This window comes from Chiloscyllium plagiosum, unplaced genomic scaffold (genome assembly GCF_037043375.1).
Source record: "Chiloscyllium plagiosum isolate Xiang-an unplaced genomic scaffold, Cpla_swu_hap1 HiC_scaffold_31, whole genome shotgun sequence".
In the NCBI taxonomy this organism is placed as follows: domain Eukaryota; kingdom Metazoa; phylum Chordata; class Chondrichthyes; order Orectolobiformes; family Hemiscylliidae; genus Chiloscyllium; species Chiloscyllium plagiosum.
In genome coordinates, this window is record NW_028270169.1 from 63906255 (window position 1) to 63930960 (window position 24706).

Here is a 24706-nt window from a genome sequence, read left to right on the forward strand (position 1 = left end):
TCTTTACTCAGCGAGTTGTGAGTTCATGGAATGCCCTGCCAGTAGCAGTGGTGGACTCTCCCTCATTATGGGCATTTAAGCGGGCATTGGATAGGCATATGGAGGATAGTGGGCTAGTGTAGGTTAGGTGGGCTTGGATCGGCGCAACATCGAGGGCCGAAGGGCCTGTACTGCGCTGTATTCTTCTATGTTCTATGTAATTCCCGCCTCAGGCAACTGTCTGTGTGAGGTTTGCACATTCTCCACTATCTGCGTGGGTTTCCTCCGGGTGCTCTGGTTTCCTCCCACAGTCCAAAGATGTGCAGGTTAGGTGAATTGGCCATGCTAAATTGCCTGTAGTGTTAGGTGAAGGGGTAAATGTAGGGGTATGGGTCTGGGTGGGTTGCCCTTCAGAGGGTCGGTGTGGACTTGTTGGGCCGAAGGGCCTGTTTCCACACTGTAAGTAATCTAATCTAAAAAAACTATTTATGTTGTGACTCTAGGTTACTTACCACGATATTTGTTATTTTTCCAGTGGTAGCCAAATTATTCACCGAATTGAAGATTTAGATGACAAAATCGTTGAGGTAAGATTTGTTGGAAAGTCCCAAATGATTATGAATGATCATACAAAAAAAACTTTGAAACAGGCAATGGTTCTTTTCAATTCAATCACTAACACTTATCAATTTGTAAACTAGCTGTGTTCGTAATTCTATCTCTTGCTTAACTCAGTGCACTGTTACCAAATTTGTCTTCTGAATGGTAAGTGGAATTCAAGATACACGTTCAAATTAAATACACTGCTGTTCGTTCATTTATGCAACTCTAGCAGCCCCCTTTTCAGTGGTAGTTTGTTAACTCTGGCAATTACTCCCTGGCCTTGGTTCTGGCTCTTCTCAGTACAGTATGAACCAGTCTGGAGTACATGGGCTAGTCTCTTTTGCTAATTAAATTTGAGACATTGTTGAATCTCCATATCTTCTCCCTATCTCTGCTGCTATTTGATCCCATGCACAGCTTCTTCAGACAGCACATAAAATATTAAAAAACTATAATTTAATGGAGTTTGAGCCACTTATTATCTTTCTTATGTTTTGTTTCAACTGAGATTGGAGGAGTGCCCCCATTTCTTTCTACTCCCAGGTCGCCACTGGCTAAAACAGATTTCAAGTTTAACCAGGGTACTGTTAAAGTTTCTGTAGTCTGACTGGACCACTGGGCTGCTCTCATTGGAGAGAGATGACTGGTGTTGATTTAACTTGAGGGCCACCACAGTTTGGCTGGTGCGTGAATTGAACACACATTAAAACTAAGCCAATTAAGTAGGTTTTCGACTGTATCTAGTTTTTTTTTATGATATATTTTTATTAAGAAAAAATAGATTTTTAAATATTGCAACAAATACAAAACAATGCAATTCAAAAAAGTACAAAACTAAACCCAAATAATAAAAAAAATTCCCCAACCCACTCTCCTATACGAATGTATAAACATATATAGAGAAGTATAAAATTTAAAAAAAACCTAAACTAGCTATTTAACTAACTAAATAAATACCTAACAACAAACAAATAAATAGTAATAACTCAGCCCAGCCAAACAAAACACTCATACATTCACAGTTCCTCCTCCCTGGACTCAAATAACACAATCGTTATGGCTATATAAAAGTCCTTGTTAGTGTGACAGGTAAATCTGTGTCCAGATATTTCAAAAAGGGTTGCCATGTCTTGTAAAAATTCTCAGTTTTGTGGTGTACCATGTTTGTGAGAAAATCCAGGGGAATATGCTCCATAACAATCTTCTGCCAACCCGACAGGCCTGGGGGGTGGTTTCTGATATCCAACCTAGCAAGATATTCTTCCTTGCACAGAATGTAAGAATATTGAAAAGTTTTTCCTTATGCGAGTCTGCAGGAAATACAATGGGTAGGCCCAAAAGGAGCGAAATAGGGTCCTTCTCCACCCCTACACCTAAAACCCTCTCCATTGCACCCACCACAGCGCTCCAATATGTTTGAAGCCTGTCACAAGACCAAAGACAATGGGTAAGAGTGCTTGTGCAGACCTTGCACTTGGGACATGCTGAAGATACCCCTGGTTTAAATTTTGACAAACGGTCTGGGGCTAAGTGGACCCTGTGGAGAATCTTCAACTGTAAAGCATGGGTCCTATTGCAAATTGATATCTTCCTTGCATTCTCCCAAATATCCTCCCATGCCTCTGAGGAAACTTCAACACCCAGCTCTCTTTCCCAAATCTTGCAGAGTCGATCAGATTCATCTGAAGTGGCACCCCCCAATTGGTTATATAGAGTACTGACAGAGAGTGTACTCTTAGTCCTTAGTACCCCTCTTTCTATGTCAGATTTGTAGGGATCAGTCAAAAGTGTGGTCGTTTTTCGAATAAAATCCCTAACTTGAAAAAAACAAAAGAGGTCTCTATTAGGTAACTCGTACTTCCGTACTAACTGATCGAAGGACATCATTACATCTGCCTCAAATAAATCACCCAGGCAAGATATACCCTTAGCTGCTCAATGTTCAAATCCTGAATCTATCATACCTGGTTGAAAACTCGGCATACCCACTAAAGGTGTAAACAAAGATGTTTGCCAATATTATCTTCCCTCTGCCGAATTGCCCTCCATGCTTTAACAGTATTGATGACTGTTGGGTTATGGCAATATTCCTTAACTGTCCTCACCTTGTCCAAAAATACAAACTGGTAAGGGGGCACCTTGCCTGGGAGACTTCGATATGTAGCCATATTGAAAGACGGTCCCCACAAACCCAATCACTTACAGAACATAGAAGAATACAGCACAGTACAGGCCCTTTGGCCCTCGAAGTTGCGCCGATCCAAGCCCACCTAACCTACACTAGCCCACTATCCTCCATATGCCTATCCAATGCCTGCTTAAATGCCCATAAAGAGGGAGAGTCCACCACTGCTACTGGCAGGGCATTCCATGAACTCACGACTCGCTGAGTAAAGAACCTACCCCTAACATCTGTCCTATACCTACCACCCCCCCTTAATTTAAAGCTATGCCCCCTTGTAATAGCTGACTCCATACATGGAAAAAGGTTCTCACGGTCAACCCTATCTAAACCCCTAATCATCTTGTACACCTCTATCAAGTCATCCCTAAACCTTCTTTTCTCCAATGAAAACAACCCCAAGTGCTTCAGCCTTTCCTCATACGATCTTCCTACCATACCAGGCAACATCCTGGTAAACTTCCTCTGCACCCGTTCCAGTGCCTCCACATCCTTCCTATAGTATGGCGACCAAAACTGCACACAATACTCCAGATGCGGCCGCACCAGAGTCTTATACAACTGCAACATGATCTCAGGACTCCGGAACTCAATTCCTCTACCAATAAAAGCCAGTACGCCATATGCCTTCTTCACCGCACTATTTACCTGGGTGGCAACTTTCAAAGATCTGTGTACATGGACACCAAGATCCCTCTGCTCATCCACACTACCAAGTATCTGACCATTAGCCCAGTACCCCATCTTTTTGTTACTCTTACCAAAGTGAATCACCTCACACTTAGCTACATTGAACTCCATTTGCCACCTTTCTGCCCAGTTCTGCAGCTTATCTATATCCCGCTGTAACCTGCCACATCCTTCCTCACTGTTTACAACTCCTCCGACTTTCGTATCATCCGCAAATTTGCTCACCCAACCTTCTAGCCCCTCCTCCTCGTCATTTATAAAAATGACAAACAGCAATGGTCCCAAAACAGTTCCTTGCGGAACACCGCTAGTGACGGCACTCCAAGATGAACCTTTACCATCAACTACTACCCTCTGTCTTCTTCCAGCCAGCCAATTCCTAATCCAAACCTCCAACTCACCCTCAATGCCATACCTCCGTATTTTTTAAAGTAGCCTACCATGGGGAACCTTATCAAACGCCTTACTAAAATCCATATACACCACATCTACCGCTTTCCACTCGTCCACCTCCTTAGTCACCTTCTCAAAGAATTCAATAAGGTTTGTGAGGCACGACCTGCCCTTCACAAAACCATGCTGACTTTTCCTTGATCACATTATTCCTATCCAGATGTTCATAAATCCTATCCCTTACAATTCTCTCTAAGACTTTGCCCACAACAGAAGTGAGACTCACCGGCCTATAGTTACTAGGGTTATCCCTACTCCCCTTCTTGAACAAGGGAACCACATTTGCTAGCCTCCAGTCTTCTGGCACTATTCCTGTAGACAATGAGGACATAAAAATCAAAGCCAATGGCTCTGCAATCTCCTCCCTTGCTTCCCAGAGAATCCTAGGATAAATGCCATCAGGCCCAGGGGACTTATCTATTTTCACCCTTTCCAGAATTTCCAACACCTCTTCCCTACATACCTCAAAGCCATTCATCTACTTAATTGTGACTCAGTATTCACATCGGCAACAATGTCCTGTTCCTAAGTGAATACTGACAAAAAGTATTCATTCAGTGTCTCCCCAATCTCTTCAGCCTCCACACGCAACTTCCCACTACTATCTTTGACTGGACCTATTCCTACCCTAGTCATTCTTTTATTCCTGACATACCTATAGAAAGCCTTAGGGTTTTCCCTAATCCTACCAACTAAGGACCTTTCATGTCCCCTCCTTGCTGCTCTTAGCTCCCTCTTCAGATCCTTCCTGGCTACCTTATAACTCTCAATCGCCCCAATTTAACCTTCACGCCTCATCTTTACATAGGCCGCCCTCTTCCATTTAACAAGGGATTCCAATTCCTTATTAAACCACGGCTCCCTCACACGACCCTTTCCTCCCTGCCTGACAGGAACATATTTATCAAGGACACTCCATAGTTGCTCCTTGAACAAGCTCCACATATCAATTACGCCCTTGCCTTGAAGCCTACTTTTCCAAGCCACGCATCCTAAGTCATGCCTCACCGCATCATAATTTCCCTGCCCCCAGCTATAACTCTTGACCTGCAGTGCACACTTATCCCTCTCCATCAATAGAGTAAAAGTCACCGAATTGTGGTCACTGTCCCCAAAGTGCTCACCTACCTCTAATTCTAACACCTGGCCTGGTTCGTTACCCAGAACCAAATCCAGTATGGCCTCACCTCTTGTTGGCCTATCTACATATTGTGTCAGGAAACCCTCCTGCACACATTGGACAAACACCGATCCATCTAACGAACTAGAGCTATAACTTTCCAGATATTGACTGGGAAAGCTAAAGTCCCCCATAACAACCACCCTATTACATTCACTCTTCTCCTGAATCATCCTCACAATCCTTTCTTCTACATTTCTAGGACTATTAGGAGGCTTGTAGAAAACTCCTAACAGGGTGACCTCACCTTTCCTATTCCTAACCTATTATGTAGGTCAAAAGCGAGCTTAATTGGTCATTTTTAATGTCCGGAAGGTCTACTCCCCCCCCCCATCTTAATAAGCGCTACCTGACCCAACCATGAGACTGGAAGTGCCTCCCATCTTTGGAGATCTTGTTTAAGTTTTTTCAAAAAATTGAGTAAAATTGGCTTTGAACAGCCAATCCAGAACTGGAGTAATGAATATTCCAAATACACAAAACCCCCCTGTTACCACCTAAATGGGAATCTATAGTCACTCTCAAGAGCCAACTCTTCTGTAAGACCACCCATAGGCATAGCCTCTGATTTAGCAAAATTAATCTTATACCCTGAAAAAGCGCCAAATGCGTGAATGCATTGTGTCAGGCAAGGCACTGAGACTGCTGGATTTTGTCAAGAAAATTAGAACATCATCTGCATACAGTGAGATCTTATGTAATTTTGGCCCCACTTCTGGAGCTGATATATTGGGATCCCCACGAATGACCTCTGCCAATGGTTCAATCACCAATGTAAAAAGTAATGGTGAAAGGGGACAGCCATGCCGGCTGCCCCGAGAAATATTAAAATTGCTTGATCGTACCCGTTGGTAATGACCGCAGCGAGAGGTACACTGTAGAGAACTTTTACCCATCTTATGAAAACTTCACCCAGACCAAACCGGTCTAGAGTATAGAAAAGGTACAGCCACTCAACTCGGTCAAATGCCTTCTCTGCATCTAAAGCAATCACCAATCCCTGTATTGACTGCTGTTGGCATGCTTGAATTACGTTAAGCAGCCTCCTAACGTTATTGGAGGATCCGCGACCCTTTATGAAGCCCGTCTGATCCTCTTTAATAATAGAGGGTAACACAGTCTCCAGCCTTAACGCAAGAGCCTTAGAGAGGATCTTAAAGTCCACATTTAAGAGCGAGATGGGCCTGTATGAAGCACAGTCTTCCGGATCCTTCCCTTTTTTAAGGATAAGTGAAATATTGGCCTCTCTCAGAGATGGTGGGAGAGGAACATGACTGTATGAATCATTAAACATATTCAGCAGCGGGTCTGACAATATACTTATAAATTCCTTATAGAATTCACTGGGAAGTCCATCAGGACCGGGCGCCTTTCCACTCTGAAGCTGCCTCACAGCTTCCTGCACTTCTTGTTCTGATAATGGAGCATTGAGAAAGGACTGTTGTTCGGGAGTCACACCCGGGACCTTCAGATCTCTAAAAAGGATTCCATTTTGGCCTGCCCCTCCTCACAATTCTCAGACTGATATAACTTAGAGTAGAATCTCTGGAACGCCACATTAATCTTTTTAGAATCACATGTTAGGTTCCCAGACCCTTCCCTAATCGCTGTAATGGTTTGTGGGGCACTTCTCTTTCTGGCAAGGTATGCTAAGTATTTGCCTGGCTTGTCACCATGCTCGTATAACCTTTGCTTTGCAAAAGCCAGCTCCTTCTTTGCCGTCTGCGTGAGTACGGAATTTAGTGTAGACCGCAGTGCCATAATCCTCTGTAGTTTGACCAACGAGGGTCTGTCAAAATAGGCCTTCTCGTGCTTCAAGGAGACATTGCTGCTCACCCTTCTGCCACTTCCTACTTGTGGAATGTGAAATAACTAACCCTCTGGCATAAGCTTTGGCAGTTTCCCAGAGAACAGATGAGCTATCAACTGAGCCGATGTTGATGTCTAGGAATGCCCGAAATTCCCTGGAGAAATACTCCACAAACTTGCTGTCCATGAGAATAAAGGGTCCATTCGCCAGAACCTTGAATCCACTGTAACATCCTTAATTTTAACCATGAGGTACACTGGAGCATGATCAGAGATGGCAATATTACCAATCGTACAGGATGCCACCAGATCCAGGGTTACCGCAGGGGTCAGAAAAAAATGAATCCTCGTGTGATACCTATGCGGATTGGAGAAAAACGTGAAATCCCTACCTGTAGGGTGGAGACACCTCCAGACGTCCACCAACCCTAATTCCCCACGTAAACCCAATAACTGTTTAGTTTGTGCAGAGGGTATCAAGGGACCTTTAGGCAACTTGTCTACTGTGGGGTCCATGAGGCAGTTAAAATCTCCCTCTATAATGATGTGCCGAGACTTGAGACTTATCACTTTAGAAAAAGACATCTACCAAGAATTTAAGAGGATGAGCTAGGGGACAATAAACATTTAAAATGCCATATTCTTCCCCATTTATCAAGGCTTTAAGAATTACAAACCTCCCATATGTGTCTTTAACACATTCCAACAATGTAAATGAGAGATTTTTCCTTACCAATATAGCCACTCCCCTACTTCTGGTATTAAATGATGAAAAATAAACTCGGTCAAAGCCATTCTGCTGTAATTTCAGATGCTCCTTGTCACCCAAATGTGTCTCCTGTAACAAAGTAATATCCACCCTCTCCTTTCTAAGACTCAAGAGTACCTTCTTCCTCTTAATTGGTGAGTGATTTCCCTTGATATTCCAGGTACACCATTTAATCAAATCATTAGCCATAATCTTCTGCAATTACATTTAAATTCCAGAGAGGAGGAACCCAAACCACAAATTGCTGAGCCTTAGTGTCACATGGTCCACCAAATATAAAAACTACATAAACTAAAACCACTACGTTTAACAAACATACAAAATTATTAAAAATAAAAAACAACAAAAACCAGAAAACAAACCAACATATAAAGCACCAATAGCGCTGAGTAGGGGAACTCACTCCCTGCCCGGAGGGGGCAACTACTCTTCCCGAACTGCCCATAAATAGGCATCTAACCATTTCAACCACCTTCACTTCTCCCAGCTAGAGCCGCATCGCAAGCACAAGCTAAAAAGAATAAACACCCCATAGAATATCAATATGAATAAAAAAACATTCTTTTATTTAAAAAAAAGGGAATAAATACCCCACCCATCCTTTGGTATGTCCTAACTTAGAAATTTAAAATGTACGTCTTAACCACCGCCAGACATAGTTTGAACCAAATTATTATCAATCGAGGGAAATAAAAGGGGAAAAACAAAGCTCCAACCGGATTTCCTCATTTCTTTTATAGAATGATAAACGCATACCCAAGCAACAATATTTATACATACTACAATTGTTTAAATTAGGTTAGTTTGTCCACAAAGTCTCTTGCCTTCTCCGATGTGTCAAAGAGATGCATGGATCTATCTAAGGTGATCCGAAGCACTGCCGGATATCTCAGGGAGTACTGAATCCCAAGCTCCTTCAATCTTCTCTTGACACCATCATACGATTTTTGATTCTGGATCACCGCCGCTGAAAAGAACTGAAGAAACATGATCTTAGACCCCTCGTAAATTAGGGCCTTTGGATCCTTCACCTGGAATCTGGAAGCCTCCATGACTCTCTCCTTATCCCGGTAATGATGGAACCACACCAGGAAAGGACGAGGGCGTTGACCCAGACCCGACCTCCATGCTGCGACCCGGTGAGCCCTCTCTATCTTCAATCCTCCCATGCCAGTCTCCAAGTCAAGGAATTTCGGAAATCAATCTTCAACAAATTTCGCAGGCCACTCACCTTCCTTACCCTCAGGCAGACCGAATGTTTTTTCTCCTGCCCCTGTTTTCAAGATCGTCCACTTGGTCACGCAAATTATGAACCTGCATCTTCAGGGCTTGGATCTCTTCCTTGAATGAACTGGCATCAGCTTCCACCACTGTGACCCTGTGCTCCACCTCATCCGTCCTCTTCTCCAGGTCTCCCAGCTGCTGCTCATGCTTCTGCAGCATGAGAGAGATTGGAGCCAGCTTCTCTGCAGTCTGTTTCCCCAACATCTCGTGAGATTTCGAGAGCTGGTTCACCAGGTCCTGGAGAGTAATCAGCTCCGAGCCTGCTGCAGGCTGAGCTGCAGGCCCGGCCTCAGATGCTCCTCCTCCCTTTTTAGGCATTTCTGGACAGCTGAAAATACGGGTAAGTCAATTTTTAAATGTTTCTTGGGGCTCCACAATCTTTCCAACGACCCAAGAAATCCTGATGACGTGGGTTAGGTGGGTTAAAGAACCGTCCTGCTCCTGCTGCAATGCGAAGCTCTGCAGTGTGATCTTCTCAGATCGCCACCATCTTAGATCCCCCTCAACTGTACCTAGTTTAATATTAGACGTTTCAACGTGGCTTAACAAATAATAACTCGCTTGTTACAAATCAGACTTTAAAAAACTTGCAAAGATTATTGAGACACAGGCTTAGACTATTCATTGATATGAGTTATATTCTAACATTCTAAACTTAACATGAGGCAATAGACCACATCGAATAGTAAACGTAATCAAACAAAACTCTCAAATTTCTCAGCCGCCTTCTATCCACCTCCCCTCAGACTATGGGTCACTATATCTCATTAAAGAAAAAGAAAGAATTACGGATGCTGGAAATCTGAAACAAAAGCAGAAATTGCTGGAGCAGGACCAGCAGCATCTGTGAAGAGAAAGCAGAGTTAATATTTCAGATCCAGTGACTCTACAGAACTGAGTTTCTCCAGAAATTTGTGTTTTTTGTTTCAAACCTCATGAAAGCACAAGAGATTATGATTTTTCACTTTTCATGAACTAACCTTGAAACTTGATCAAAAGCCACTTCATCATAAATTGTCTTAATGAGTGCTAACACGCTGGTCGTGTACTGTCCTTTCTGGAGACTATGGCCCCATGTTTCTGGAAACTGTAATTCAATTGGCTTCTCTACAACAAGGGTTGTCACTCCCTCCTTGGATCCTGCTAAATCGTTCCCAAAAACAAACTCTATTCCTGGAACTGACAGTCTGTCAATCACTCCCACTGTTAGTTCACCATGCTTGAGTTGGCACTCCAACCTGATTTTGCATAAGAGAACGCTAAATTTCAGTCCACCTATCCCACAAATTACCACTGTTTCGGCTAACAGGTCAGAAAGAGTGCAAATACGTTCAGCTCTTATTATTAGAGACTGGTTAGATCCTGTAACTCAAAATTATAAATTTTTTCTCATTTCCTCCTGTTCGTTCTGAGCAAACTTTACCCACAGAGGCAAATTCTTTACAGAGCTCAGGCACTAACTCCATACCTAGCCCCTACCTAGGCTGTGCACTCTCCTGCAGCTTCTTGACTTTTCTTGGGGTTTCCTTTACTACTTTCACTCATGCCACTAGCTTAGCTTCTTTTACCACATCTTTTTCCACAGTGCCTTTCTTTAATGACCAGCACTGTGCTGTACGTCTCCCAATGCCCTTCTTAAACCACTGACACTGTAATTTTCTGTGTCCCATTCCATTACAATGAAAAAACCTGAGGCCTTTCACCCTCTTGGGCTTTTTTAACCTGTGGTAAACAATTACCAGTGTTCTCTACTCTATGTTTCGTAGTGTAAGATCTCCCCTTTCTCCCAGTTCTGTTCCTCACAGGGTAAAATTCTTGCCAGAAACTAAACGTTGCCTTATGCACCAATATATCTGCCACTTCTGCTGCTCTTCTCATTTCTTAAGCTTTCTGTTCATCCACATGAATTCTTGTCATCTCTGGAAGTGAGTTTTTAAACATCTCCAGAGAATAATCTCTCTTATAGCCTAATGGGTCTTATCTATCTTTAAGGCCTGCACTTATCTATCAAAAGTACTGTGTTTAATTCTTTTGAACTCAACATAAATCTGACCTGGTTCCTTTATGTTTCTGAACCGCTGTCCATATGCCTCTGGTAACAATTCAGAAGCACTCAAAATAGCCTCGATTCGGAGATGCCAGTGTTGGACTGGGGTGTACAAAGTTAAAAATCACACAACACCAGGTTATAGTCCAACAGGTTTAATTGGAAGCACACTAGCTTTCGGAGCGACGCTCCTTCATCAGGTGATAGTGGAGGGCTCAACCCTAACACAGAATTTATAGCAAAAATTTACAGTGTGATGTAACTGAAATTATACACTGAAAAATTGATTGTCTGTTAAGCCTTTCATTTGTTAGCATACAGTGATAGTTTCACTTCTTTCATGTGTAAATCACAAAACCCTTTTTTTTAAAAAGAGTTGCATTCTCAGGTTAGCTGTTAACAATGGTGATAGCTAGACAATATGTTGAAGGTGTTGGCCCCCTGTGTTCTCTGTCTGTGCCATGATGTTTAGATTGATTCTAATCTAAAAAGTGAGATAACGGAGTTTTACATAAATTCATGCAGTTTTTGAGCAAAGTACAATGTAACTCTGCAAGTACAAATTCACCCCACAAATATATGTGTGCATGTGGGTCTTTGTGTGTCTGTCTGTCTGTCTGGGTTGGGGGTTGTGAGTGTGAGAAAGTGTATGTGTTGTGTGTAGTGAGTGCAGAGTGTCTTAAGTCTGTGAGGGGGTGCATGTGGGAGTGTGTGTGTCTGTAAGGGTGTGTGTGGGCGTCTGTGTGTCAGTGTGTATGTGTGTGTGTGTATAGGAGTGTCTCTGTGTATGTATAGTGCAATGGTGGTCACCTGTGAGGTCCCGGTTGAGGCCCTCCCTATGGGTACCGAACTTAGCTATCAGCCTCTGCTCTGCCAATTTTCTCTGCTGCCTGTCCTGAAGTCCATCTTGGAGGATGGTCACCCAAAGGTCTGAGACTGAATATCCTGGACCACTGAAGTGTTCCCCAACTGGGAGGGAACCCTCCTGTCTGTTGATTATTGCGCAGTGCCCATTCATCTGTTGTCGTAGCTTTTGCTCGATTTCCCCAATGTTTGACCTGTTAATCTCTTGACCCCTGCATCTGACAGTGCTGCAGGTACCTCACTCGCTCTGCCTACCCGCTTAGACTGAACTAGCATTACCTACACTTCCTCTGACCACACCAACTGCCTAGCTAATTTTTCAAATGAAATAAAGAAGGCTTCAACATCTTTCTCATCAAACTGTGGCATTGTTTTAACATATTTGTATATATCACTACCTTCTGTTTTCATCTCCATCCTGTTAACTTCACTTTCCTGACTAAGTCACTACTTCTGAAGTTCGAATTCTCTCTCCTTTTCTCTTTCCTTTTCTCTTTCTTTTCTCTCTTTTTCTCTCTCTCCCTCTGTCTCCTCTCTCTTTTTGCTCAGCTAAGAACCTTCTCTTCTTTAAATTCCTCTTCTTTTTCCTCTCTCTCTCTCTTCCTTTCTCCTCCCTCTCTCTTCCTTTCTCTCTCTTCCTTTTTCCTCTCTTTGTCCCTTTTTCCTCTCTCTCTTTGTTTATCTTCTAACTCCATTTTCCTCAGTTGTAATTTAAGTTTTCCTAATTGTGCTGCACTTGTCTGTTTCTCTGACACACACAAGTTACTATTTCAGCTTTACTTTTGTACTTAGTTGAGCCTAATTCTTTGCCAATTCTAAAGTATGGTTTTTTTCTGTCCTTCTAAACTTTCTTGGCAAATTTGGGAATCATCTTCAAACCCCAGAACCTCTTTACCAATTTTAAGAGCCATTTCTCTCACTTTAAATTTAACCAACTGAAATTAAACAAATAGTCTCACCTATGTTTTATTTAAAGATCTAGGACACTAAACGGCAAGTATTTAAATCTGCTGGGATCTTTCTTACCCAAATCTGTTCAAATTTGTCCACATCTCAGACTGGATCTGTCTAAAGCTGTTCAAATCGCAAACTGTTATGATACGATGGTGAACCCCTCTGCTAGTTAAGCCAAACCCCCAGAAAAGTTCACCTCGTAATCTGTTCAAGTATGAGTGACAGTGAACTCCCAAATTCCACTATTTAAAGAAAAATATCAATTTATTCTTTAACTCTAAAAGAGAACATTAAATAACAATTATTTACAATTCTAAACCTCCTTTCTCTTTAGTGCTTGTTATCGACCTCTCACTCTATAACAATATACTGATTCAATAAAAGCCTTTATTAAAATTACATCAACTTAATTTTCAAAACCAGACAGAAGTGCTTGTCTCCGGTGTACTCCTTCCTCTGGCTGGAGATCTCCCTGGGTAGTCTTTAGTCTTTTGCTATAAAAATGTTACATATGAAGAGGCACTTTGATAGAGAGTGTTTTGTTAGCAGACAGTCTGACAATGGCAGTTGGTTGCTCTCTCTCTCTCTGGCTAACTCTTTAATATGCCGGCTTCTTTTATACCCCAAACATTGGATCATCTCATTGAATCAATGTTGTCAAAATAATAAAATTCAAATTTGATTGGATTTTAGTATCCTGGGGCATAATTTAAATTGATTGGTTACATTCGAACTGTTGTGAAAACCTAGCAACCAAAAGTCAGATATTTGTTTTACAGCCAAATATTTTCAATGTTCCATTGCACTCTGAGATTGCTAGTCAGTCACATGACATGTGCCTGCAAGCGCTCAGTGCAAAACAGCCTTCACACTCTCGTAAAGGTACAGTACGTGCCTTCAACTTCATAACAGAAAGTAATTTCATTCTTTAAATATTGTTTGTCTGTACAAAATAAAAGATCTGCTGTGATCAGATAAGCATTGCTTTAGCTTGGAAATGTTCATACCATGATCATGATTTTCAGGTTACATGTGGACAGGATCACAGTCTCTTCAGAACAGAAAAGGGCGAGATCTATTCCTGTGGCTGGGGAGCTGATGGACAAACAGGTAAGGGGATCTGATGGTGGTTTCTTCAGTTCCACAGCAACTGTTCCTTTCAGAATTCAGCTTAGAAGTCTGTGATAGTTTTGTATAATTTAATTGTTTATTAACTTGTGGACAGAGTTCTTAAGAGGTGGCAGAATAAATTTATGAAGCTGCTTCAAAGCAGAAGTGATTCTCGGCTTTAAAACAGAGCAATCCAACACAAAAGCAAGGAAGTTATGGTGAATCTTTATAAAACACACATGGTTAGGCTCTAATTGTGTCCAAATCTAGACACCACACTTTAGGAAGGATGTCAGGATCTGAGGGAGTGCACAAGAGTTTTATTAATACAATAATCGTGATTTTGAAATGTTTGTCCTTGTCTCTGAATCCCTTTGTGCCCTCAGCCTATATGCAGTCTCTTAATCCTGCAAACCCGGAGGTCTCTAGGCTCCTCTGATTCCCATCTTTTGTGTATTTTAAGAGCTACACCACTGATGATTGGACCATCAAATAGGTCCCAAGCTCTGGAATTCCACCTCTACATTTGCTGCTCACCTCTACTTCATTCTGGTTCTTTACCACACTCCTTCAAACAATCTCCTTTCTCATGCATTGGTCCTCTGCCTCAGTATCTCATTATGTGACTTGCAAGTTTTATAGTGCCGGTGATATGATATATTTATTTATATTTAAAATAAATTGTACCAGAGAAAGGGATGTAGTTATGTGAAAAGTTTGGGGAAGCTGGGATTGATCTCTTTGGAGCCGTTTAATTGAGACATCCAAAATCACAAATGGTTTAGTTAGAACAGATAAAGTGGGACTGTTTCCACCTCGTAATCAGAGAACTCCGATTTAAGGCAGTTGGCAAGGCAAAAAAGAGGTGAGGTGAGGAAGATTGCTTTCACACAATGAGTTGAGATCTGGAATGTGCTGCCTGAAAGGATTCAGAGGTAGATTGAATGGCTACTTGATACAGCAGAATACCCTGTGACTTTATTAACACAATTTGGACAGTATGAGAAAAAGCCATTTCAGACCATTGAGTTAGCTCCATACCCCAAACAACATGCAGTTCACCACCTCCATCCCTTCACAGACCACCTGAGCAATTACTGTTTAGAATTCCAGATTTTATCTGCGGCAATCAGCTCCGGGACAATTCTCCCATCTGTCTGCAGTACTTCAAGTCTGTGGGAGTGAGACATTTAAGCCTGCTCCACCATTCAATATGATTGTGGCTTATCTGATCCTGGAATCATGTCCATGTTTTTACCTGTTCTCGATAATCCTCCATTCTCCTACAGTTCAAATATCTATCCAACTCTACCTTTTTAATTAATGCACTGACCCAGAGTTCCACAAATTTAAGATCCTCTGAAAGACAAAATTCCTTCTCATTGCCACCTCAGTGAGCTAACACTTTATTCTGAAACTGTGACCCTGGTTCCAGATTCTGCCATGAGGAGAACTATCCTTTAGCGTGAATCCTGTCAACCCCACTCACTGAGTCATCGAGATGTATTCTACAGGAATAGTGCCAGAAGACTGGAGGATAGCAAATGTTGTCCCCTAGTTCAAGAAGGGGAGTATAGAAAACCCTGGTAATTATACACCAGTGAACCTTACTTTGGTTGTGAGTAAAGTGATGGAAAGGATTATAAGAGATAGCATTTATAATCATCTAGAAAGGAATAATTCAGTTAGGGATAGTCAACACGGTTTTGTGAAGGGTAGGTCGTGCCTCACAAACCTTAATGAGTTCTTTGAGAAGGTGACCAGAAAGGTGGATGAGGGTAAAGCGGTTGATACGTTTATGGATTTCAGTAAAGCGTTTGATAAGGTTCCCCACAGTAGGCTGTTGTACAAAATGCGGAGGCGTGAGATTGAGGGTTATTTAACGGTTTGGATTGGCTAACTGAAAGAAGACGGAGGGTAGTGGTTAATGGGAAATGTTCATTCTGGAGTTCAGTTAATAGTGGTGTACTGCAAGGATCTGTTTTGGGGCCAATGTTGTTTATCATTTCTATAAATTACCTGGATAGGGCATAGGAGGATGAGTTAGTAAATTTGCAGATGACACTAAGGGCAATGGAGTTGTGGACAATGAGGGAAGATGTTGCAGGTTACAGAGGGACATAGATAAGCTGCAGAGCTGGGCTGAGAGGTGGCAAATGGAGCTTAATGTGGAAAAGTGTGAGGTGGTTCACTTTGGAAGGAGTAACAGGAATACAGAGTACTGGGTTAATGGTAAGATTCTTGGCAGTGTGGACGATCTCGTGTCCATGTGCATAGATCCCTAAACGTTGCCACCCAGGTTGATAGGGTTGTTAAGAAGGCATACAGTGTGTTAGCTTTTATTGGTAAAGGGATCGGGTTTCGGAACCATGAGGTCATGCTGCAGCTGTACAAATCTCTGGTGTGGCCACATTTGGAGTATTGCATACAGTTCTGGTGGCCGCATTATAGAATGGACATGGAAACATTGGAAAGGGTTCAGAGGAGATTTACCAGGATTTTGCCTGGTATGGAGAGAAGGTCTTATGAGGAAATGCTGAGGGATTTGAGGCTGTTTTCGTTAGAGAGAAGAAGGCTAAGAGGTGACTTAATAGAGACATACAAGATGGTCAGAGGACTAGATTGAGTGGACAGTGAGAGCCTTTTTCCTCGGACGGTGATGACTAGCACGAAGGGACATAGCTTTAAATTGAGGGGTAATAGATATAGGACAGATGTCAGAGGTATTTATTCAGAGAAGTAAGGGCGTGGAATGCCGTGTCTGCAACAGTAGTAGACTCACCAACTTTAAGGACATTTAAATGGTCATTGGATAGACGTATGGATGAGAATGGAATAGTGTGAATGGGTTTCAGATTGATTTTACAGGTCAGCACAAAATCAAGGGCCTGTACCACGCTGTATTGTTCTACGTTCTATGTACAGGATGGAAACAGACCGTTTGGTCCAACTCATCCATGCTGAACAGATATTCTAAATTAATCTAGTCTTATTAGCTAGCACTTGGCCCATATCCCTCTAAAACCTTCCTTTCATATACCCATCCAGATGTCTTTTAAATGTTGTAATTACACCCGCCTCCACCACCAGTTCTGGCATACACACACTACCCTCTGCGTGCAAAAGTTATCTCTTAGAGCCTTTTTATATCTTTGCCCTCTCACCTTAAAGTTGTGCCCTCTAGTTTTGGAATCCCTTACCCTAGCGAAAAGACCTTAACTATTTACCCTATCCATGCCTTCATGATTTTATAAACCTCTATAAGGTCACCCCTCAACCTCTGACACTCCAGGGAAAACAGCCCCAGCCTGTTCAGCCTCTCCCTATATCTCAAATCCTCCAACCCTGACAACATCCTTGTAAATCTTTTCTGAACCCTTTCAAGTTTCAGAATCATATAATAAGATCACCTGTCATTCTTCTAAACACCAGTGTTAATCCAACCTTAGGGGTGGCACAGTGACTCAGTGATTAGCAATGCTGCCTCCCAGCACCAAGGACCAGTGTTTGATTCCACCCTCCGGTAACTGTCTGTGTGGAGTTTGCATAATCTCCCTATGGTTGATCGATTTCCTCCAGACTTTCTGGTTTCCTCCCACAGTCCAAAGAAGGTGAGATGCATTGGCTTTGCTAAATTGTTCATAGTGTCCAGGGATGTGCAGGTTAGGGATGCATTTAGATTGAATGCCCTTCGGAGAATCTGTGTGGACTGGATGGGACAAATGACCTGCTTCCATACTGAAGAGATTCTGTGATTCTGTGTGCCCAAGCTGCTCAAACCATTCCTCACAACAAAACCCCCTTCATCCCAGGAACTGACAGACTGGAATTGCTATGAAGTGCCTCCAGTGTGAGTACACCCCTCCTTAAATGAGGAGCTCAAAAAGACTGTACCCAGAGCTCTTGTTGCAGTCTTGCTGTCACTCTATATAGTCATTGATTCCAAAAAGAAATAAGTGAGGCCCCAGCATGGATCACTGCAACACTGTACGATTAAAAACCTGAATATGATCCATTTATCCCATCTCTGTTTATTGTTAGTTAGCTAATCCTCTATCCATGCTAATTTTGTTGCCTCCAACCTCATGAGCTCTTACCTTACATTGGTTACCTTTTATGTGACATGTTATAATTTGACTGTACAGAGAGCATAAAAAACAGCAACAAATAAAGTCAAAGGGGGAAGTCAAAGTGAAAGGGCAAAATTAATGGCTCTTCACGTACATGCATGTAATAATTAGAACAAAATAAAGAATGAATGGCACATATAGAGATTAATGGATATGATCTTTTAGCCATGGCAGGATCAAGCCTGGGAACTCAATATTCAGGGGTATGTAACCTTTTGAAAGGGCAGACAGAAAGGTGAGGTGTTGTTATTAGGAGATGAAATTAGTCAATTAGCAAGAAATTATCTTGGATCAGATGTTATAGAATCTATATAGCTTGTTCTGTCGGACAAATTATTAGAAAATGAAGAAGTCAGGGGAAAAACCTCAATTTTCACATATATTGGGAAATCAATTTGGCACAGGTAGCTATGCGGGTGAATTCATAGAATGTCTTCAGGATAGTTTCCTTGAACTTTATGCTGTGGATCCAACAAGAGATCAGGCTATTTTGCATCTGGTAGTGTGTAAGAGACAGGTTTAATAAATGATTTGAGAATATACGATCCACTAGGGACCAGTGATTGTAACATGGTAGAGTTTAGCATCCAGTTTGAGAGACTTGATTTGGAAATAACTGTGCCAAGCTTAAATGAGGATAATTACTTTAAAATGAGGGCAAAGTTGGCTGGAGTGGATTGGGAAAGGAGTTTAGCAGAAGAAACAGTTGATGAACAATGGCAAATATTTCAAATAAAAGTTCATGACTCACAGCAAAGGTCCATCTCAGTGAGGAAGGGAGTTTCTAGGAAATGAATAAACCAACTGGAGGATTCTCGGAAGCAGATAAACCAATTTATGGTTAACTAGGGAAGTTAAGGACAGAAACAGCTGGAGAAACTCAAACTCTTTCTAGAAGGGTCACTGGACTCGAAATGTTATCACTGTGGAGAGAGTTTCTTCAGAAATTTCTCCCACTCTCTCACGCTTCCTCACGGACTCCTTCAGGCACTGTCTTGCACCCTTTCTGACTCCCTTGGCTTAATTAGTAAGGAGATCAACAGAGTAAGGGGATCAAAAGTTATGGGGAGAAGGGAGAATGTTGAGAAGCATATTAGCTATGATTAAATGGTGGATTAGATTCGATGGGCTGAACAGCCTTATTCTGCCCCTATTATCTGATGGTCCTTTGGACCTGGTTTCAAATCCTGTCATAACAGATATTGGAATTTGATTTCAATTTTTAAAAAAATCTGGGATGAAGAGTCTAACGATGACACCATTGTCGGAAAAAACTCATCTGGTTCACCAATATCCTTTAGGGAAGCAAACTACCACCCTTACCTGATCTAGCCTACATGTAACTTCAGACAAACAGTAATGTGGTTGACTCTTAACTGTCCTCTGGGAAATAAAACTGTTCTGTCCAATGATGCCCATGTTCTGTGAATGAATAATAACGGAAAAAAAGCCTGTCCTGCCACCTTCTCGGATGTGTGGACTAGCACCTCTAGATTCCTCTGTTCCTCTGAGCTTCCTACTCTCCTGCCAGTCATTGAGTACTGGCTTGTCTTGTTCTTTCTTCCAAACCACATCACCTCACACCTGTCCAGGTTAATTTCCATCTGACTATTCAGTTTATGATCTCCTGTAATCTCAGAACCTTCCTCCTCACTGTCAATCAGCCAGCCCATTTTTTGTGTCGCCTCGTCATCTGCCCACATAGAATCATACAGTACAGAAGGTACCCTTTGGCTATACAGCCAGAAATAAACTGCTATCTACACCAGTTCCACTTTCCTGCACTAGACTTTGAATGTTATTAGATTCCAATTACTCTTTAAAGGTTGTGAGGTATCCTCACCTCAACTGACCTCACTGATAGAACATTCCAGAGTTGAAATGTCTAATACTAGGGGTAGACATTTAAGATGAGAATAGGAAAGTTCAAAGGAGATGTGAGAGGTAAGTTTTTACACAGAGTGATAGGAATTTGGAACACGTTGCCGGAGTGGTTGTGGAGGTAGATAAGATAGGGGTGTTTAAGGGACTTTTAGAAAAGCACATGAATATGCAAGGAATGGAGGGATATAGATCAAGGGCAGGCAGAAGAGTTTAATTAAATTTGACGTCATGTTCGGCACAACATCGTTGTCCAGAGGGCCTGTTCCTGTGGTCTTTAAAAAAAAAAACTCCAAACCCCAACTACTGTCTGGGTGAAAAGCTTTTTGCACACATCCCCCTCAAAACCTCCTGCATTTCACTTTAAAAGCCTCTTGACATTGACCCTTTGATGAAGGGAACCAGCTGCTTTCTATCCACTTTGTTCATGCCCCTCATTACCTTGTACACCTCCGTCAGGTATCTCAGGTAGTCAGGGGGAGTACAAAACTAGAGGGCATTGGTTTAAGGTGGGAAGGGAAAGATGTAAAAATGACCTAAGGGTCAACTTTTTCATGGAGAAAGTGGTGCGTGTAAGGATCAAGCTGCCAGAGGAAGTAGTGGAGGTAGATGCAATGACAGCATTTATAAGGCATCTGGGCATACGAGTACGAAGAGTTTAAAGGGATGTGGGTCAAATGCTGGCAAATGACACTGTCATTTTAGGATGTCTGGTCGGCATGCACGAGTTGGACTGAAGGATCTGTTTCCTTGCTGTATGACTCTATAAAACAACTTAAGCTTATTCCACTTCATCATAGCTAAAATGCTGCAACTCGGGCAACATCCGGTGAATCTCGTCTGCACCCCCTTCAGGGCAACCATGTCCTTTTAGTGTGTGGCCAGAACTGCACACAGTACTCCCAGCTGTCACCCAAACAAAGTTCCATTCAGCTCCAACATAATGTTCCTGCTCTTAAAATATGTCATGACTGATAAAAGCAAGTGTCCCCTTGCCACCTTAACTACCCTATTAACCTGTACTGTCATCATCAGAGGCCTGTGGACAAGCACCCCAAAAGCCCTCTGTTCCTCGAGTGGATATTCCAGGAGTGATGCAGCTGGCCCAACCACTCAGTTTTAAACAAAACACAACTTATTTACAGAATATTGAATGAAACATGAACAAAAGTGAGCCAAATTTAGAATTAATTAACCTATCTGAAAATCCAGTAGATTGTATCGCAGCTTAATGATGCTTGCAACATTCTCATAAACACCCACTTGGCAAAAAAGGTACAATCAGACACAAGTTCCTACGTGAGAGAGATTGCAGAGAGATCAGCATGTTTTCTTGGGTCCCCAGCTAAAACTTGACCAGCGGCTTCAAACAGACTGCTTGCTAAAACCAAACCCTGAACTGGGAGAACTGGCCACTCCATTTTCATTGTACAAGTGTTTTACAAAAAAAAAACGTAAAAGCGTTTTGCCTGCGGCAGTATCTGTTAGCCATAATTAAAGGGCTAATCCCAGGCAAATCACAACCTTCTGCTGTTACAGTCCTTTTTGAGAAAAACCAAGGACAACATAACCGTGGTAAAGGAGCAGCAGCATTGTCACACCTTCTTCATCAGTTTCTCATGTGGGAGCTTGTCAAAGCGCATATATGTACACACACGCACACATGCACAACGCACCAGTCGCTCTCTCAGATGCTAGTTACTGGTGGAATCATTCCCAGTGCTATGATGTCTGTCCAGTAAGTTAACTGGATGGATGCAAACCAGCAGCTCATTGGGCTCAAATGTAGGCGAGTGCAATTATATCAACTCTGTTGATTTTAATAGCTACCTATTTTTCACAAACTTTTTTCAGTTTTATACAAGCCCATTTGCCAGTATCTGACTGGATCCAACCAATGACCTGGTCAGTCTATCTTCAGATTATGATTTGAGTTATAGGGGTCTGACTTTTAATTATCGGGATACACATCAAAATGTATTTCTGTGTGTCTGTGGTGATGTTTGTGACTACTGACCTACATCTTAGTTTGGATTGATTGATGGTAAGCTTGAATGGACAGGGTGATACTGACCTTTGAATAGCTTTCAACAGAAGAGGTGCTCTACATTCATATAGTTCACCCTATAAGTCACACGAAGGGCAGAATTCCTATCTAAAAGGGTAAAGACATTTGGAATTTGAGCGATTCAGTGAATGATCCACAATGGAAAAGGTCATTTCCCCATCCAGTGCTCCACGAGTCAGTTTCTCATTCTGATTAGAATCCTTCATAGTAACTATCTCAATCTTTAATTTCATATGCTTCTGACTAAATCTTTTATAAAAGATAGACTTCCCAAAAGCATTTGATTTCTCACCATGTTGACTCTGCCTCCTTCATCCTCTTCCCGCTTTTTATTTAGAGTATTCTATTTGGTGATCACAAGGATCGGTTGGAGAGACAGTTAGAAGCAATGAGGAATTTGCAACAGTATGTTAGAAGTTATAGGAAGGGGGCAAGTCTCAGATACAGTCACATAGATGGGCTAACACCAGGAAAGGTAAGAGAGGTAGGCAGCTAGTGCAGGAGTCTTTTGTGGATATACCTATTTCAAACAGGTATGCTGTTTTGGAAAATGTAGGGGGTGATCGATTCACAGGGGAACATAGCATGGACAGTCAAGTTTCTGGTATTGAGACTGGCTGTAATGTACGTCGGGTAACAAGAGATCAATTGTGTTAGGCAATTCTCTAGTCCAAGGCACAGACAGATGTTTCTGTGACCAACACCGAAAAAGCAGAATGGTGTGTTGTTTCCCTGGTGCCAGGATCAAGGATGTCTCAGAGAGGGTGCAGAATGTTCTCACGGGGAGAGGGGCCAGCAAGAGGTCATTGTCCACATCGGAACCAATGACATAGGAAGGGAAAAGGATGTGATTCTGAAGGGAGATTACAGAGAGTTAGGCAGAAATTTAAAAAGGAGGTCCTCGAGAGTAGTAATATCTGGATTATTCCCAGTGCCACGAGCTAGTGAGAGCAGGAATAGGAGGATAGAGCAGATGAATGCATGGCTGAGGAGCTGGTGTATGGGAGAGGATTCACATTTTTGGATCATTGGAATCTTTTTTGGGGTAGGAACGACCTGTACAAGAAAGACAGATTGCACCTAAATTGGAAGGGGACTAATATACTGGCAGGGAGATTTGCTGGAGCTGCTCGGGAGGATTTAAACTAGTAAGGGGGAGGGACCCAGGGAGAAAATGAGGAAAGAGATCAATCTGAGACTGGTACAGTTGAGAACAGAAGTGAGTCAAACAGTCAGGGCAGGCAGAGACAAGGTAGGACTAATAAATTAAACTGCATTTATTTCAATGCAAGGGGCCTAAAGGGAAGGCAGATGAACTCAGGGCATGGTTAGGAATATGGGACTGGGATATCATAGCAATTACAGAGATGTGGCTCAGGGATGGGCAGGACTGGCAGCTTAATGTTCCAAGATACAAATGCTACAGGAAAGATAGAAAGGTAGGCAAGAGAGGAGGGGGAGTGGCATTTTTGATAAAGGATAGCATTACAGCTGTACTGAGGGAGGATATTCCCGGAAATACATCCAGGGAAGTTATTTGGGTGGAACTGAGAAATAAGAAAGAGCTGATAACATTATTGGGATTGTATTATAGACCCCCTAATAGTCAGAGGGAAATTGAGAAACAAACTTGTAAGGAGATCTCAGCTATATGTAAGAATAATAGGGTGGTTATGGTAGGGGATGTTAACTTTCCAAACATAGACTGGGACTGCCATAGTGTTAAGGGTTTATATGGAGAGGAATTTAAGTGTGTACAAGAAAAGTTTCTGATTCAGTGACCTACTCTTGGGAAATAAGGCAGGGCAGGTGACTGAGGTGTAAGTGGGGGAGCACTTTGGGGCCAGCGACCATAATTCTATTAGATTTAAAATAATGATGGAAAAGGACAGACCAGATCTAAAAGTTGAAGTTCTAAATTGGAGAAAGGCCAATTTTGACGGTATTAGGCAAGAACTTTCGAAAGCTGATTGGGGGCAGATGTTCGCAGGTAAAGGGGCGGTTGGAAAATGGGAAGCCTTCAGAAATGAGATAACGAGAATCCAGAGAAAGTATATTCCTGTCAGGGTGAAAGGGAAGGCTGGTCGTTAAACGGAATGCTGGCTGACTAAAGAAATTGAGGGTTTGGTTAAGAAAAAGAAGGAAGCATATGTAAGGTATAGACAGGATAGATTAAGTGAATCCTTAGAAGAGTATAAAGGAAGTAGGAGTATACTTAAGAGGGAAATGAGGAGGGCAAAAAGGGGACATAGCTTCGACAAATAGAATTAAGGAGAATGCAAAGGGTTTTTACAAATACAAGAAGGACAAAAGAGTAAGAAGGGAGAGAATAGGGCCCCTCAAAGATCAGCACGGCGGCCTTTGTGTGAGCCACAGAAAATGGGGGAGATACTAAATGAGTATTTTGCATCAGTATTTACTGTGGAAAAGGATATGGAAGATATAGACTGTAGGGAAATAGATGGTGACATCTTGCAAAATGTCCAGATTACAGAGGAGGAAGTAGTGGATGTCTTGAAATGGATAAAAATGGATAAATCCCCAGGACCTGATCAGGTGTACCCTAGAACTCTGTGGGAAGTTAGAGAAGTGATTGCTGGGCCACTTGCTGAGATATTTGTATAATTGATAGTCACAGGTGAGGTGCCGGAAGACTGGAGGTTGGCTAAAGTGGTGCCACTGTTTAAGAAGGATGGTAAGGAC

At 42.2% G+C, this 24706-nt stretch overlaps 1 protein-coding gene across 3 annotated transcripts in view; it reads left to right on the forward strand.

The window, feature by feature from the left end:
- The window catches only part of rcc1l (RCC1 like), a 69898-nt gene that overhangs the window by 16133 nt on the left and 29059 nt on the right, over window positions 1-24706 (forward strand). For all 3 annotated transcript variants that reach the window (XR_006315838.2, XR_006315837.2, XM_043718878.2), the window contains exons 5-6: window positions 515-566; window positions 13840-13924. Coding sequence is in view for 1 of the 3 variants with exons in the window: in XM_043718878.2 (XP_043574813.1) it covers window positions 515-566; window positions 13840-13924 (137 nt within the window). In the remaining 2 variants the exon portion in view is untranslated. The remainder of the gene's footprint in view (window positions 1-514; window positions 567-13839; window positions 13925-24706) is intronic.